General features: G+C 37.3%; 2 protein-coding genes across 2 annotated transcripts; one reads left to right on the plus strand and one right to left on the minus strand.

Moving 5' to 3' along the window:
* Positions 1 to 1,214: 1,214 nt before the first annotated feature.
* On the plus strand, positions 1,215 to 5,327 carry LOC113719906 (uncharacterized). Its single transcript, XM_027245069.2, has 2 exons — positions 1,215 to 1,746; positions 1,906 to 5,327. The coding sequence occupies exons 1-2, from the start codon at positions 1,215 to 1,217 to the stop codon at positions 5,325 to 5,327; spliced, it is 3,954 nt and encodes a 1,317-aa protein (XP_027100870.2).
* Positions 5,328 to 14,084: 8,757 nt separating this feature from the next.
* On the minus strand, positions 14,085 to 14,870 carry LOC140038414 (secreted RxLR effector protein 161-like). The gene has a single exon (XM_072083766.1). It carries the CDS (start codon positions 14,868 to 14,870, stop codon positions 14,085 to 14,087), a length of 786 nt encoding a protein of 261 aa, XP_071939867.1.
* Positions 14,871 to 15,270: the final 400 nt, after the last annotated feature.

Here is a 15,270-nt window from a genome sequence, read left to right on the forward strand (position 1 = left end):
GATGATCAGCACAGAATAGTAGAAGGGGGGCCTTGGGTTATAGACAATCAGATGTTAGTCCTGAAAAGATGGGTAGAAGGTATAGAAGAGGATTACAAAGCCTTCATGACAGCACCTCTGTGGGTGCAACTCTGGAACTTACCAGTTCACTGGCTTTCTAAGGAGGTTGGAAAAAAGATAGGAGGAGTTTTTATTGATGTTAAGGAGGTTTTAGTCCCACAATCTGGAGGGAAGGAGGGTAGACATTTGAAAGTGTTAGCTTTGGTCGATCTATCTAAACCTCTTCTCAGAGGTACCGTGGTCAGGATTGCGGGAGCTGGAAAATGGATAGCTTTCAAATACGAAAGATGTCCGAATTTCTGCTATAACTGCGGGATTGTAGGACACAGTGAGAGGTCCTGCAAAGAAAAGCGAAGTTTAGGAGGTAACAATGCTGAGAACCAGTACGGTCCTTGGCTGAGAGCAGGGAACACTAGGATTTCACCCCAGGAAAAATTTGGGAGGTCGACTGAGGGGAGTGATAAACGCTACTGGACTTTTAGGAATGGGGAGATGGTCGAACAGGAAAAAAATAGGCCACAAAATCTGAAGAACCTTGTAGATGGATTGGAGTTCTCTGGTAAACGAAGTAGTAGCAACCAGGAGAGGGAGATAGTAGGGTCTGATCTTAGAACAGAGCTGGATGTAGAAATCTCAACTAGAGAGGAGGAAGATAAGGCAGGATCACATGATAAGGTGGAGAGACAGATGAATGTTGAGAAAGAGGGCCTTGTTCTCACCACCTCTTTTCAAATGGGGGAAGGAATCCAGATTTGTACTGCAACGGAAGAGATGGAGGAGGATGTAGAGGTGGCAGTGCACAACCAAAATCTGGAAGCCGAGCTCAGGGAGAAAGAGGCAGGGGTCTTAGTGCTTCATCAGGACTCCCTGGGAGATGAAAAGATGGGAGGGGTGATAGAAAGGCAATACAGGAGATCCTTTAGAAAGTTAAAGCCTCCAGTCAAAACTAGAAAACCATTACAAGTGTTTAATGGTAATGACTTTTCTCAGGCTAGAACTGGAAAAAGGAAGATGTTGATTAAAGATGAATTGATGGAGGAAGTACAACAGGATGCAACTCAAAGGAAAAAATCTAAACCTATGGTTGAGCTATATTCTGAAGAGACTAGGGGAAAGGGAGAGGGGTCCTTCCTTAATGGGACCTCCAGTTGCAAATGAGAGTTGTGGTGTGGAATTGCCAAGGGGTGGGGAGTCCCTTGACAGTTCCCAGTCTGAGGGAGGTTAACAACCTCTCCTCCCCAAGTATGTTTTTCTTAAGCGAGACTAAGAACAGGAAGAATGTGATAGATAGAATAGCTAGACATCTAAGGTTGGATCATAATGTGACAGTGGAAGCTATGAATAGGGCAGGTGGAATGGCTTTGTTATGGACTAAGGAAACACAAATTGTGGAGGTAAACACTACAGCCTTCACTATAGAAGCCAAAGTGGAAGATAATGAGTCCCGGGCTACTTGGTGGTTTATTGGAGTTTATGCCAGTTGTGACCAGAGATTTAGGAAAGAACAATGGAGGGTGTTAACTGATAGAAGCAGATTGTGGGGATCCAGATTCTTAATCACAGGTGACTTTAATGATATTTTGTCCAATGATGAAAAATGGGAGGGTGCGTATAGGGAGGAGAGGAGTTTTAGGGACTTTAGAGATTTCATAGATTGTAATAGATTAGTGGATATAGGTTTTGAAGGTCACCCTTGGACGTGGAGTAATCACTAGGATAACGAAGGTGAAGTCCGACAAAGGCTTGACAGATGTCTTGGAAGTGTGGAGTGGTTTCAAGAATTTGAGAGGGCAAGGTGTCAACACATTGATACCCTTGCTTCTGATCACTCTATACTTTTACTAGATACTAATCCAGGGATTGGAAGGAAGAAGAAGAGGTTTTATTTTGATAAGAGATGGCTCCACAAAGAGGGGATTCAGGAAGTGGTGGAGCAGGCTTGGAACAAGGAGGAACATGGTTCTAAAATGTTCAAAGTAACTAGGAAGATTAGAAATTGCAGAATCGAACTTTTGAAGTGGAGAAATAAAGTCCAATCTAACTCTAGGAGCAAAATTAATGATCTTAAGCAAGAGCTGGATAGAGTTAGGAACTCAGATTCAGATAAGAGAAACGGGGAGGTAAGGGAACTTAAGAAGCAGCTGGCCGAAGCTTATAAGGAGGAAGAAATCTTTTGGAGTCAAAAGGCTAGAATTAGTTGGCTGCGGGAAGGGGATAAAAATACTAAGTATTTTCACTCTTACGTCAAGGGGAGGAGAGTGAGTAATAATTTGAGCAAAATACAAAGAGAGGATGGGTCTTGGACTAACAATGAGGATGAGGTTGTGACTGAAATTGCTGTCTATTTTAAGGAGCTGTTCACGAGTGGAGGGAGAGGTGAAATGACAGAAATTTTATCTGGTATTCCACACTCAATCACTCAGGAGATGAATGATAATCTGATCAAGGAAGTTAGCGAGAAAGAAATTCATGAGGCTTTGTTCTCTATGAATCCAGAAAAAGCACCAGGTCATGATGGAATGACTCCATTGTTTTTTCAGAATTTCTGGAGCTCCATTAAGAATGATATCATACCAGCAATCAAAGCTTTTTTTCACTCAAGTCTCATGCTTAAGTCTGTGAACCATACTGTCATATCTCTCATTCCCAAAACTCTGCATCCAATCAATTTGAAAAATTACAGGCCTATCAGTCTATGCAGTGTGATCTACAAAATCATATCCAAAATCTTGGCCAATAGACTGAAGAATGTTCTAGATTCTTGCATAAGCAAAACTCAATCTGCTTTTATTCCTGATAGACAAATTTTGGATAATGTGATTATTTCTCATGAGTATATGCATTATCTAAAAAACAAAAGACAGGGGAAAGAAGGCTACATGGCAATCAAATTGGACATGGCAAAGGCCTACGATAGGGTGGAGTGGCACTTTCTGCTTGCTATGATGGAACAAATGGGATTCTGTGCTACATGGATCAACTGGATCCATAGCTGCCTGAAGACAGTGAGTTACTCTTTCAACTATAACGGGGAAGTCAAAGGTTATGTGTCCCCAGAGAGGGGAATCAGGCAGGGGGACCCTTTGTCCCCATACCTTTTTTTAATCTGCTCAGAAGGCTTCTCGAACTTGTTGAGAAGAGCTGAGGAAAGCAAACGAATTGAAGGTCTAAAGATCAGCAGGCAGGGTCCAGTTCTTACTCACCTTTTTTTTGCTGATGATTCTATCATCTTTTGTAAAGCAAATAAGGAAGTGGCAGGGGAGATTATGAAAGTCTTGAAAGTATATGAAAACTCCTCAGGGCAGTTGGTCAATTTGGACAAATCTGCAGTGTTCTTTAGCAAAAACGTGGTCAGCGAGAAGAAGGGGGAAATCTGTCAAGCTCTGGGAGGAATGAGAGAGGCAACACAAGGCAAATACTTGGGGCTCCCAATGGTTGTCTCAAGAACTAAAGAACAGATTTTTGGCTTTGTGAGGGACAATATAAGGAAAAGATTCCAGAACTGGAAAAACAGATTTCTGAGCCCTGCAGGTAAAGAAGTATTGCTGAAGGCAGTCGCAATGGCTATGCCTACGTACGTTATGTCGTGCTTTAAGCTGCCAAGGAAATTGTGTAAAGATGTCTGTGCACTGATGGCCAATTTTTGGTGGGGAGAATCTAATGGAAAGAACAAAATACACTGGATTTCTTGGGAAAGAATGGCTTGGGAAAAAAAGGCAGGAGGTCTAGGATTCAAGGACCTTGAAGCTTTTAATCAAGCTCTGCTAGGAAAGCAAATGTGGAGGTTAATTACTAGACCAAATCTGTTGGTGACCAAAGTGTTAAAAGCTAAATATTTTCCAAAGGAGTTCATCTTACATTGCAGTCCCACCAAAAATGCATCATGGTTTTGGCAAGGCTTAATGGGAGCAAGAAGCCTACTCAATGAAGGACTGATTAGGAGGATAGGGAATGGGCGTAGTACAAGCATCTGGGAACATAAGTGGATTCCAGATACAACTACAGGTAGGCCGACTACAAGTCGAAGGAACAATTGTGGGCTGGAAAAGGTGGAAGAGCTCATATGTCATCAAAGATGGAATAGGAATATCATCTTCAGAAATTTTAACAGAGATGATGCGCACAAAATTCTAGCTATTCCCTTGGGTCTTTCAGAGAGGGAGGATAGCTTTTATTGGCAACCAAAGGCGGGAGGGCAATACACTGTCAACTCGGGCTACAATCTCCTAATGAAGCAAAACAGAAAAAGAAAAAAGGGCAACCCTGATGGAGCAAGTTCCAGTTATGCAGATGGTAGCCCCCAAGTTGTTCAAATGTGGAACACTCTGTGGAGTTTAAATATTAAGCACAAGATCAAGTTCTTCATTTGGAAATGCATTCAAGGAGCCCTGCCAGTGAAGGAAGCAGTGAGGAGGAGAACGGGACAGGGTGATCCTACTTGTACAACTTGTGGAACTGCACAGGAAACAGTAGAACACCTCCTGTTGACCTGTCCTCATTCGATGAACATTTGGAAGGCAGCTCCTATCCAGTGGGATGGGGCAAAGGACCACCAAGGGAACTTCAAGCGATGGTGGCTAAGGATTTCAGAAGCACGGCTTAGACCAGAGGGGTTGGAACACATTGGTTTAACGGCTAATATCCTATGGCAGGTGTGGAAAGAAAGAAATAAGAGGGAATTCGAGAAATCTGACATAGTTACACCTTTCAAAACAATAACAAGAGCACACAAGGATTGGATGGAACAGCTGCAGGAAGAGGGCACGACAGTTGGAAAGAGCACAGAAGAAACAGCCCCTAGACAAGATATGCAAGATCAGAACTTTACGAATGAGGGAGTTGTGATAATGGAGATAGAAACAACAAAGAAAAAAGGACAGCATACTGTTGGGATAGGAGTCACAGTTAAGGAATATGCAAGGAATAGAATGACAAGGTGGTTAATGAATGAGATTAGTTTGGGAAGCAAAGTCCTAGATGATGCACTAGCTCTGAAGCTGGCCTTGTGCAAAGCTGTGCATCGAAACTGGAGTAAGGTGAAGCTGAAGTTTTGTAACAAGGAGCTATGGAGACAAATCAAACAGCAGAGCCCTGCGGACATCAAGATGGCAACAGTACTGGAAGACATCTCTAAGTTACAGAGGTTGTTTTGCATGTGCTCTTTTGACTTATGTAGACAAGAACATATGTTAGTTAGCAAAAAATTAAGTGAAGATGCTTTAGGCGTTATTGTTGATGAGGAAAGACTGTTTCCTCAGTGTTCTTAGAACACTTTTTGTATAGCTTCTCTCGAGCCGTTGCTCGTATATGTACTCTTTCTCATTAAAGCAATGAAAAATCCTATCGTTTCGGGAAAAAAAAAAAAAAAAAAAAAGATAAGAGAGAATGATAGATCCATGCTGTTGCATGCACTTAGATTGCTATAGCAATTTTCGGTTGATTCCTATGTAAAAATTGAAACATCTAGACTGGATTTTCAGTGGAAGAGACAGAATGAAATTCAGACAGAAATTCTCGAAGGTGTTCTAGATAATATTTCAATTGGCCAAACTGAAGGTTCAAGAGTTGGTCGAAAGGTCATATTACCAGCTTCTTTCATAGGTGGACCGAGAGATATGAGGCATAGATAACTCGATGTGATGGCATTGGCACAAAAATATGGAAAACCGGATATTTTTCTAACTATGACATGTAATCCAATGTGGAAAGAAATTCAGGATAATTTGCAGTTTAGAGAAAAATCTCAAGATAGACCAGATCTTTTGTCTCAAGTATTTAGAGCAAAATTTGAGATGCTCAAAGCTGAACCTTCAAAGAAAATATTTTTGGACAGGTGGTTACATGTATTTATGTTATTGAATTTCAAAAACGTGGATTTTTGCATGCTCATTTATTATTAATCTTGAAGCCACAATTCAAGTTACTTAACCCTGAGTCATTTGATAGAATAGTTTGTGCTGAATTGCCAGATCCCAAACAGCATCCTCATTTGTACTCTCTTATCCTTAAACACATGATTCATGGCCCTTGTGGAACAGTGGACAAAAGTAGCCCTTGTATGAAAAATGGTGCCTATAAAAACCATTACCCAAAAAACTTTTGTGATTGTATAACTCATGCTGAGGATAGTTATCCATACTATATGAGAAGAGATGATGGTAGAAAAATAACTGTCTGTAGGTTTCAACTTGCCAACAGATGGGTCATCCCATATAATTCATATCTCCTAGCCTTGTTCGATTGCCACATGAGTGTGGAAATCTGTTCTACTTTAAAGCTTGTCAAATATTTATACAAGTACGTGTTTAAACTTTAAAGGCCATGATCTTGTCAGTTTTAAAATTACTTCTGATGATGGCCGTGTTGATGTCGACGAAATTAAAGAATTCCAGCAAGGGAGATGGATTTCACCCTCTCAGGCTTTTTGGCGAAACTATGAATTCAGGTTAAATGAGATGACTCCAGCAATTTATACTCTCTAAGTTCATTTTCCTGGCCAGTAGCTTATCACCTTCAACAAGAACTCGAACCTTTTCCAATTGATGAGAAGAATTGATTTTTCAAAAACTATGCTGACCGAGTTCTTCAAAATGAACAAAGTGAACACAAAAGTTGAAAATTTGAAGGGCTTCTATGAAGAATTTTCAGAATATTTTGTTTGGTCTTCTAAGTTTAAAGTTTGGACTAAGAGAAAGCACAAAAAGGCCATTGAAAGATTGGTGACAGTTAGTTCCCGTGAGGGAGAAAGATATTACCTTAGGCTCCTACTGACTCATGTTTGAGCGCTTACATCTTTTGATGACCTTTTAACTGTTAATGGTCAGAAAATGAATAGCTTTAGAGATGCTGGTTCAGCCATTGGACTCTTACAATTTGATACATATATAGAAGAAAACCTTTAAGAAGCTGCTGTTTTTCAAATGCCATCTTCCTTAAGACTGCAATTTGCTACTCTTCTTGTTCATTGTTCTCCAGCGGATCCTAAATTTCTTTGGAAAAAATTTGAACTAGAGTTGTCTAGAGATGACCATCAATTACAACATCTTTGTCCCTATTTAGCTGATGAGATCAGAAATAAAGTCCTTGGAGATATCAGTAAATTAGTGGAACATATAGGTAAGAACTTTGTTGATTACCATCTAGCTCCAAACACTTCAACAGACGCCTACTCTGACCAACTAACAAAAGAAGTAGAGAATGAAAGAAATATTGAAGTTCTGCCACAAGATCTTGTAATGGCTTCCAAATTAAATGTTCAATAACATCGTGCCTATGACTTGATCTCAAAACAGTTTTTTCTTCTGGTGATTAGAGTTTCTTCATTGGTGGTCCTGGAGGAACTGGTAAGACCTTTTGTATAGGTCGTTTCTTGCTACTTTAAGATCCCAAGGTCACATTGCTATTGCTACTGCAACATCAGGCATCGTAGCATCTATTCTTCTGAGAGAAAGAACATCCCACTCTAATTTTAAAATACCATTAGATTTTTCTAAAATTAAAACTTGCTAGCTTAGTAAACAGGGTAGTGTTGCAAGATTGCTTTTTGAATCAAAATTAATTTTATGGAATGAAGCTTCAATGGCCAAGCGAGAAACTGTTGAAGCTTTCGATGATTTGCTTAGAGATACAATGGACTGTGACCTTCCTTTTGGAGGCAAAATTGTTGTGTTTGGTGGTGATTTCTAGCAAACTTTGCCTCTTATTATACAGGCTACAAAGGAAGTTCTTATAGAATCTAGCCGTGCTAATTCTTCTTTGTGGCCTAAATTACAAAAGCTGAGGTTAACAGAAAACATGCGAGCAATCTTAGATCCAGCATTCTCAGAATTTTTATTAAGAGTGGGCAAAGGAAGAGAGCCTGTCAATGCACATGGTGAAATAACTTTATCTAGTGACATGATCATTCCTTATAATGAAAGAGAAGAATCCTTGGATAGGTTTTTGACTTTTCCCTTTAAAGTGCTACTTTTACTAAGTTTTTACTCTATAGTTCACCATGTATATATCCTAACTCGGATTTCTTATGAACAGGTTGATGAAATCTGTTTTCCCAGATCTAACAACCTATTCAAAAGATCCCTATTGTATGATCAATAGATGCATTCATATCCCTATTGTATGATCAATAGATGCATTCTTTCTCCAAAAAATAGTTCAGTCGATGAAACAAATGACATGATGATCAAAAGATTTTCAGGAAATCTTCATGTTTATATAAGTTCTGATAAAACTGTTTATCCACGGCATCAAGTAGATTATGAGGATTTTCTCAATTCTCAAAATCCAAATGGTCTTCCTCCTCACAAGTTGTTACTTAAGGAAAATTGTCCGATTATGCTTATGAGAAACTTGAACCCTGCAGAAGGATTGTGCAATGGTACGCAACTCATATGTAGAGAGTTAAGACAAAATACCATTTCTGCTGAGATAACTTTTGGTCAGCATTGAGGAAAGAGAATTTTCCTTCATAGAATTCCTTTGCAAGCGTCTAATGATGAAAAGAATGGCCTGCCATTTATAAGAATACAATTTTCTGTCCGTGTTTGTTTTGCCTTGACCATTAACAAATCCCAAGGCCAGACTTTGGATTATGTTGGAATCTACCTTCATGAGCCGATTTTTTCTCATGGCCAGCTATATGTTGTTTTATCTAGAGTTAAAACCTCTACAGCACTTAAAATTCTTATTGTACCTGGAACCTTTGATGCCAAAAAACTGGATTGCAAGACTAGGAATGTTGTCTTTGAAGAAATATTCAGGCTGACTCAACACTAGAACTGAATCCATTAGAGCTATTTAAGCATGAGGTTTGTTAGCCATGATTATTATTCCTTATTGTTAGAATAGTAATAGCACTCTTTAATTAAACTGATATTTCTTACATATTTCTTTTATTCTTTTACATTTAAAATGGACATGCAACATTATTTCTTTTATTCTTTTATCCATCAAAGAAATTGTACTTGATATGCAAGATTGGACATGCAACATTATTTTTCAAGAAAAGCAACAAGTTACCCAATCATTGTCTACGCCAACAAAGAAGCAGAAGTTTATCTTTGTTGATGCAAAGGTACATGAACATAAATTTTCCATATAAAATTTCTGTTTTACATTATATTCATATTTATACGTAACAAATGCCTTAACATTTTCATTTATGTAATAGTAATCAAAAGTTGAAGGCATTATTTTCAGCCATGACATTCCTAGAGTGGGACTAATCTTGCAAGTATACAAGAAGTACAAGATATCAAATGCTATGGTTAGACCAATCCCCCCCAAATATCAGATAGATGAACTGACAATGCAGTGGATGATCACCAGTAAAACTGTCATTGAAGAGGTAGCTGATGATGAAGATATAATGCCTGTCAAATTTAATTACACTAAATTCAAAGACTCGGCACTGTACATGGATCACAAGGATAAGTCTGTGGGTATGTATACTATATATTAGACACATATTATGCATTGGTAGCTTATAATAGCTTTTATGAGAACATCTTGTTTTGCAGATATGCTAGGCATAGTTATTGAAGCGCTGGAGAACAAAATTGTTACCAAGGATTTTAAAGAATCCATTTCTTTAGAAATTTGTTCTTGTCAATGTGGAGTGAAAATTTTGTTTCTTCTGCCATTTCCAGTTTTGCACTCTCTATTTTTATCTTCTACATATATCTGATACTTTTTAACTAATAATTGATGTTTTGGTGTTAGATCACAAGTTGTGTTGCTTTCTATGTGGGATGATTTCATCAAGAATGAAGCACAACAAATATCGATAAACATGCATAGCTATCCTGTTATTATATGCCAAAGCATTAAAGTTAACAATTACAATAGTAACTCTGCATTACCTTCCTGTTATTTTAAATTACATTTACATAATCATCCGAAACACTGAATTTGCTAAGATAGCATAATGATTTATACTATAGGAGTTACGTTGTCCACATGGTTTGATTCTGCGATCCTGGTTGATCCTTCTTCTATACATGAAGCAAGAGAACTAAAGAACCGGTATTGGTTAATTAGCTATATTATACTTAGTAGTTGTTAAACTGCAGTCAGTTGTTCCCATTACTTTTTCCGTTTACTCTGTTCTAGGGTGATGAGAAATGGCAAGCTACTTGCAACAATCGTTAATGAGAAGAGTTATGTTAAGTATAACCCTGAAATATCGTTCAAAGTAGATCAGAAGATCACCTTAATTTCAAATGTCAGTCCATTACCAATTTTTTCCCCTTCTATGTTATTTAGCACTCTATATGCATATCAACATATAAATTCAAACTCTAACTTATTCCCTTTAGAGTACATGGATGAAGGCACAGTTCTCTTTTCAACACATATTTCAACAATATTGGTATATAAGCTGCAAGAAATGTTGGTGAGGCATAACAGCAGCTTATGAAGTTATTTTTATATGTAATACATGCAAAGAAAAGCATCTTGCCCAGCCTAGATAATTGTTTTAAACTTCACTGGCATATAAACCTTCTTTAATAATTATTTAACAATTGTTTTTATAATGTAATTCTCTGACACTTATATATATATTTATAGGTGTCACTTTGATTTGGATTTACGTGATGATTCTGGAGTTATCACAGCTTCTATCTTTGGAGACTAAGTAGAAAAACTTCTGATATTCACTGCTCTTGAGATAATAGAACATTTTAAGCAGGCCTATTATCATTAAAAAAAATCAAAGTATCATTGTTTCATTTTAATTCTTACCAGAAGCCGCACCTAGATTGCAAATATAACCTTCACATCTTTACTCATTTTCTGTTTTTTCTTTGTCTTTCATGGAACATTGAACTCCCTCTCGAAACTGTCCATAAGGAACTGAAGTCAAAGTAGTTTTTGGTGCATATAAAGCCAATGCAAACTCAAATAGCTGATGCAGGATAGCTCTATACAATTATCTACTATTACGACCTTGTGGATACTACTGATGCTATTCAACCAACAACAGAGTCAAAAATTGACTCTTTGTTAATCGACCTCCAAGTTGATAATGCACAAATGATCACTTTAGGTATGACTGATTCGGTAGCAACATTGTTTATTATTGCTAACATTATCAAAGCTCTAATTCCATTGTTGAAACAATCTTCTCATAGCTTATGAAACTCAAACAAAGATTTTGCTATTCTTCTAATTCTATTATACAATTGGACAGATGTTGATTCAACACAATTCGATATAATGTATATCTAAATAAATTATACTTTTGTAAACTAAAACTGTTGATGGCATAGGAACTACAACTGTTGCAGAAAACAAAATAGCTTCAAAAGCTTACCTTTGCCTTTCTGAAAAATTTGATCTCTCGCATGAAACAGGTAGAGATTCCTCCCAAACTGCAGGCGAAAGTTCCAAGAAGAAACCAAAAATTAATAAGACTGTTCTCTTTCCTTTTTGAATTGACAGACATAGCTACCTGAGTCCACTGTATGTTGCGGTTATTTATTTTTTTGTACAGCAACTTATTGTGATACAATAGCTATGCTATCAGCAGCTCATTTTTGAAACTCGCTGCTTGATCAAGACAACTTTTGCTTAGTTTGTAACTTTATAGCTAAGCATTTTACTGCCATTTAACCTTGTTGTGTTATTCATTCATTACATCTTAATCAGATTAAAGTCATCCTACCATTAAATCAACCATGCTCAATAGAATTTGAATTCTCGATAAAGTTCTGCCATCACTTATCCAATTTGATCTTTAAGTCATTTCCTAGGTCTGCTTCTACTCATGAATTAGATTTACTCACTAGCCATACACTTGTAAAATTAACATTCACTGAATGTAAAACATGTCCTATCAATTGCATCAAATACCTCTCTTCACCTAGAGTTACTAATACATGTAAAGTACTCTTCACTGCTTGCACATCTTACATTAGTTGTAAATGAATTAATTATTATTAATTAATAGTATAAAATACATGTCTTTTCTGTTCCACTCATTCTTTATATATACATATTGTTGTCTCCGTGAAATAGCGCATGATATAGTAAACTCATACACAACTTCAAAAAAAGATCTTTTCTACTGATTTCTTTTATTATATATTGACAACTTAGACTTATCAAAAACTAGGCTCACCAGCTATTCACATTCATATATTTATCATTTTCTTTTCCAAGCTATTACTTTAGCATTAAATTGTCAAAAATTTCTCATGAGCTAGAATTAAAAGCTTAATGGCAACAGAAAGTATTATCCCTATAGATTACTCTCATATGACAAGCAATGCTCCTCAAACATATTACTTTCTTATCAAATGAAAAGACAGGACAGGTAACAATTTTTCCCTACAATTTAGCTGTTCTTTTATCTTTCATTGTCAAGTCAACATTCAAGCATGAACTTATTCTGTTACACGCAGATTCTGTTAGGTTTTAGGGACACTATGCAACGGAAAAATAAAAATTTTTCCCTAAAACTATCCAGGAATCACCCTAGATTTTATGTATGATGCATTAAAAGGAGGGTTATAGGATTACCTTAATCCTTGCGGCGTCTCCCTGTAGTGTTGTTGAGGATGGTCAGCCCTTGAGCAGTCCAGCCGTCCTGCCTCTACTGATATCCACGCTAGAACAACCCTGGGTCGTCTCACGAACTATGTATTGAAGAGCAAGAAAAAGTTGCTAGCCCTTCTTGCTCTTATTCGAAGTATGTAACGCTCACAGACTCTCCCTTTTGCCTTTTTGGTTACCTTCACCCTCAAAGCACATCCTCTATCTCTCCCTTAGGAGTTAAAAGGAGAGAGAGAGATAATAAGATAGAATGATGAGTCTTGCTGTCTGATTCAAAATCAAACGATAAGACTTCTCATCACACAAGACTCTATCTATCAGTTATCTGACAGATAAGAGATAATCGTTCACTCTTATCTACTCAAATAGGCTGGGATTTATTTTCTTTTAAAATTAAACCCCGATAATTTACATAGTTTTAATCCAGGATTAAATCTCTATTGCGTGTGACCCAATAGGTCCCGAATAAATTGGTAATAATTATGGTTTAATAATTAGATAAAATAAACGACTTTATTTTATCATAACTTATAATAAAACATCAATCCATAATTCTAGACCACGAGCGGTGTCTAGCAACACATCGTGATTGCCCAATTCCTCGGAATTAGTCAAGGGAATTTGACCTAACCTTTCCGTGAAAAATTACCGTATAATTATTATCCTTTCACCAAAGCTATCCAATTAGTCAGGAATGAGGAATAAGTGCCAATTCCCTGATGACTAATTAAGTTTTTCTAGTTCCCGAAATTTACCCTGAATTAGGTTAAATTGAAGACATTCTTCAATTTATCTAATAGTCGACTTTAGGGTTAATTTTCTACTAGTGGCCATCCGGATATCAACTCCTTCTATCAGAGTGGTAAATTCTATCTTGATCACCCATTTTCTTTACGTGCTTCACACTACATCCAACTTCTACATTTTAAGGTACTCATGAAGAGTAACAAGTAATTAGAGTCAAAATGCAGTGATTCACACTCAAGATACTATGGTGATCTCAAGTCGTAGGATCACTTACACAATTTTTTACTAGAGATACACCATTGGCACTAGATAGATATCCTAACGGGATCTTTAAACGGATCACTCCAATGCATTTGAACTCTTCAAATCATCTACACATTAGCCTAGATATCTTTATACCATGGTTGATGAGAACAACCACTAATTACCTTAATCAGAGGCTAACTGTGTACTAGTTTTACCGTACTAAAGATGTCCTATTTCATTAGTACTATAACTAGGGAATTCTAAGAATATTACTATAAATGCGATTGATATCTCATGGTCACCAACTCTTGTGACTACCATCACATCAGTAAATATTCTAAGGACTTTATCGGTTATAACTAATAGTTAACAGATAAATAAGAAGTTATTAAAATACAAAACATATAATAAGGAATGCATAAAATAAAACAAATACATTGTTTTAGGGCATACACTCCAACAATCTCCCACTTGCACTAAAACATATTTTCCATGTTTTCCATCCCATAAGATAATACATGACTATCATGCTTCTTTTGAGAAAGGACTTTAGTGAGAGGATCAGCTATGTTATCCTCTGTGGAGACTCTCTCTATCTTTACATCATTCCTAGCAACGATTTCTCTAATCAAGTGAAATCTTCTAAGCACATGTTTGGATCGCTGATGAGACCTGGGTTCCTTGGCTTGAGCTATAGCCCCATTGTTATCACAGTACAAAGTGACCGGATCAACAATGGTTGGAATCACACCAAGTTCAGTTACGAACTTCTTGATCCAAACTGCTTCCTTAGCTGCTTCGGCGGCCGCAATGTACTCAGCCTCTGTTGTAGAATCTGCTGTGGTGTCTTGTTTGGAACTCTTCCAACAGACGGCACCTCCATTACGAGTAAAAATGAAGCCTGACTGTGATTTACAATCATCCTTATCTGATTGAAAACTCGTATCCGTATAGCCTTTGAGTTCTAACTCACCTTTTCCATATATTAAGAACAAATCTTTGGTCCTTCTTAAGTAGTTAAGAATGTTCTTAACGGCTGTCCAATGACCCTCACCTGGATTAGCCTGAAATCTGCTTGTGACACTCAGAGCATATGAGACATCAGGTCTTGTACATAACATAGCATACATAATTGATCCAATTGCTGAAGCATATGGAACAGTATGCATCTTATCAGTCTCAACTTGTGTCCTTGGACACATATTTTTAGAAAGGCTTATACCATGAGTCATAGGTAAATTACCCCTCTTAGACTGATCCATGCTAAACCTTTTTAGCACTTTTTCTATGTACGTAGATTGTGAAAGACCTAGTAGCCTTTTAGTTCTATCCCTCTAGATCTTAATGCCTAATATATAGGCCGCTTCTCCTAAATCTTTCATGGAAAAGTTCTTCGACAACCAACCCTTTACCTATTGTAACATCGGTATGTTGTTTCCCATTATTAATATGTCATCTACATATAGAATAAGGAAAACAATCGAACTCCCACTAACCTTCTTATACACACAAGGTTCATCCGGATTCTTGAGAAATCCAAATTCTTTGATCGTCTCATCGAATCGGATGTTCCAACTCCTAGATGCTTGCTTAAGTCCGTAAATAGACTTTTGTAGCTTACATATTTGACTAGGATTTGTAGATGTAAAGCCTTCAGGTTGT

Source organism: Coffea arabica, chromosome 3e (genome assembly GCF_036785885.1).
Source record: "Coffea arabica cultivar ET-39 chromosome 3e, Coffea Arabica ET-39 HiFi, whole genome shotgun sequence".
Taxonomy (NCBI): Eukaryota; Viridiplantae; Streptophyta; class Magnoliopsida; order Gentianales; family Rubiaceae; genus Coffea; species Coffea arabica.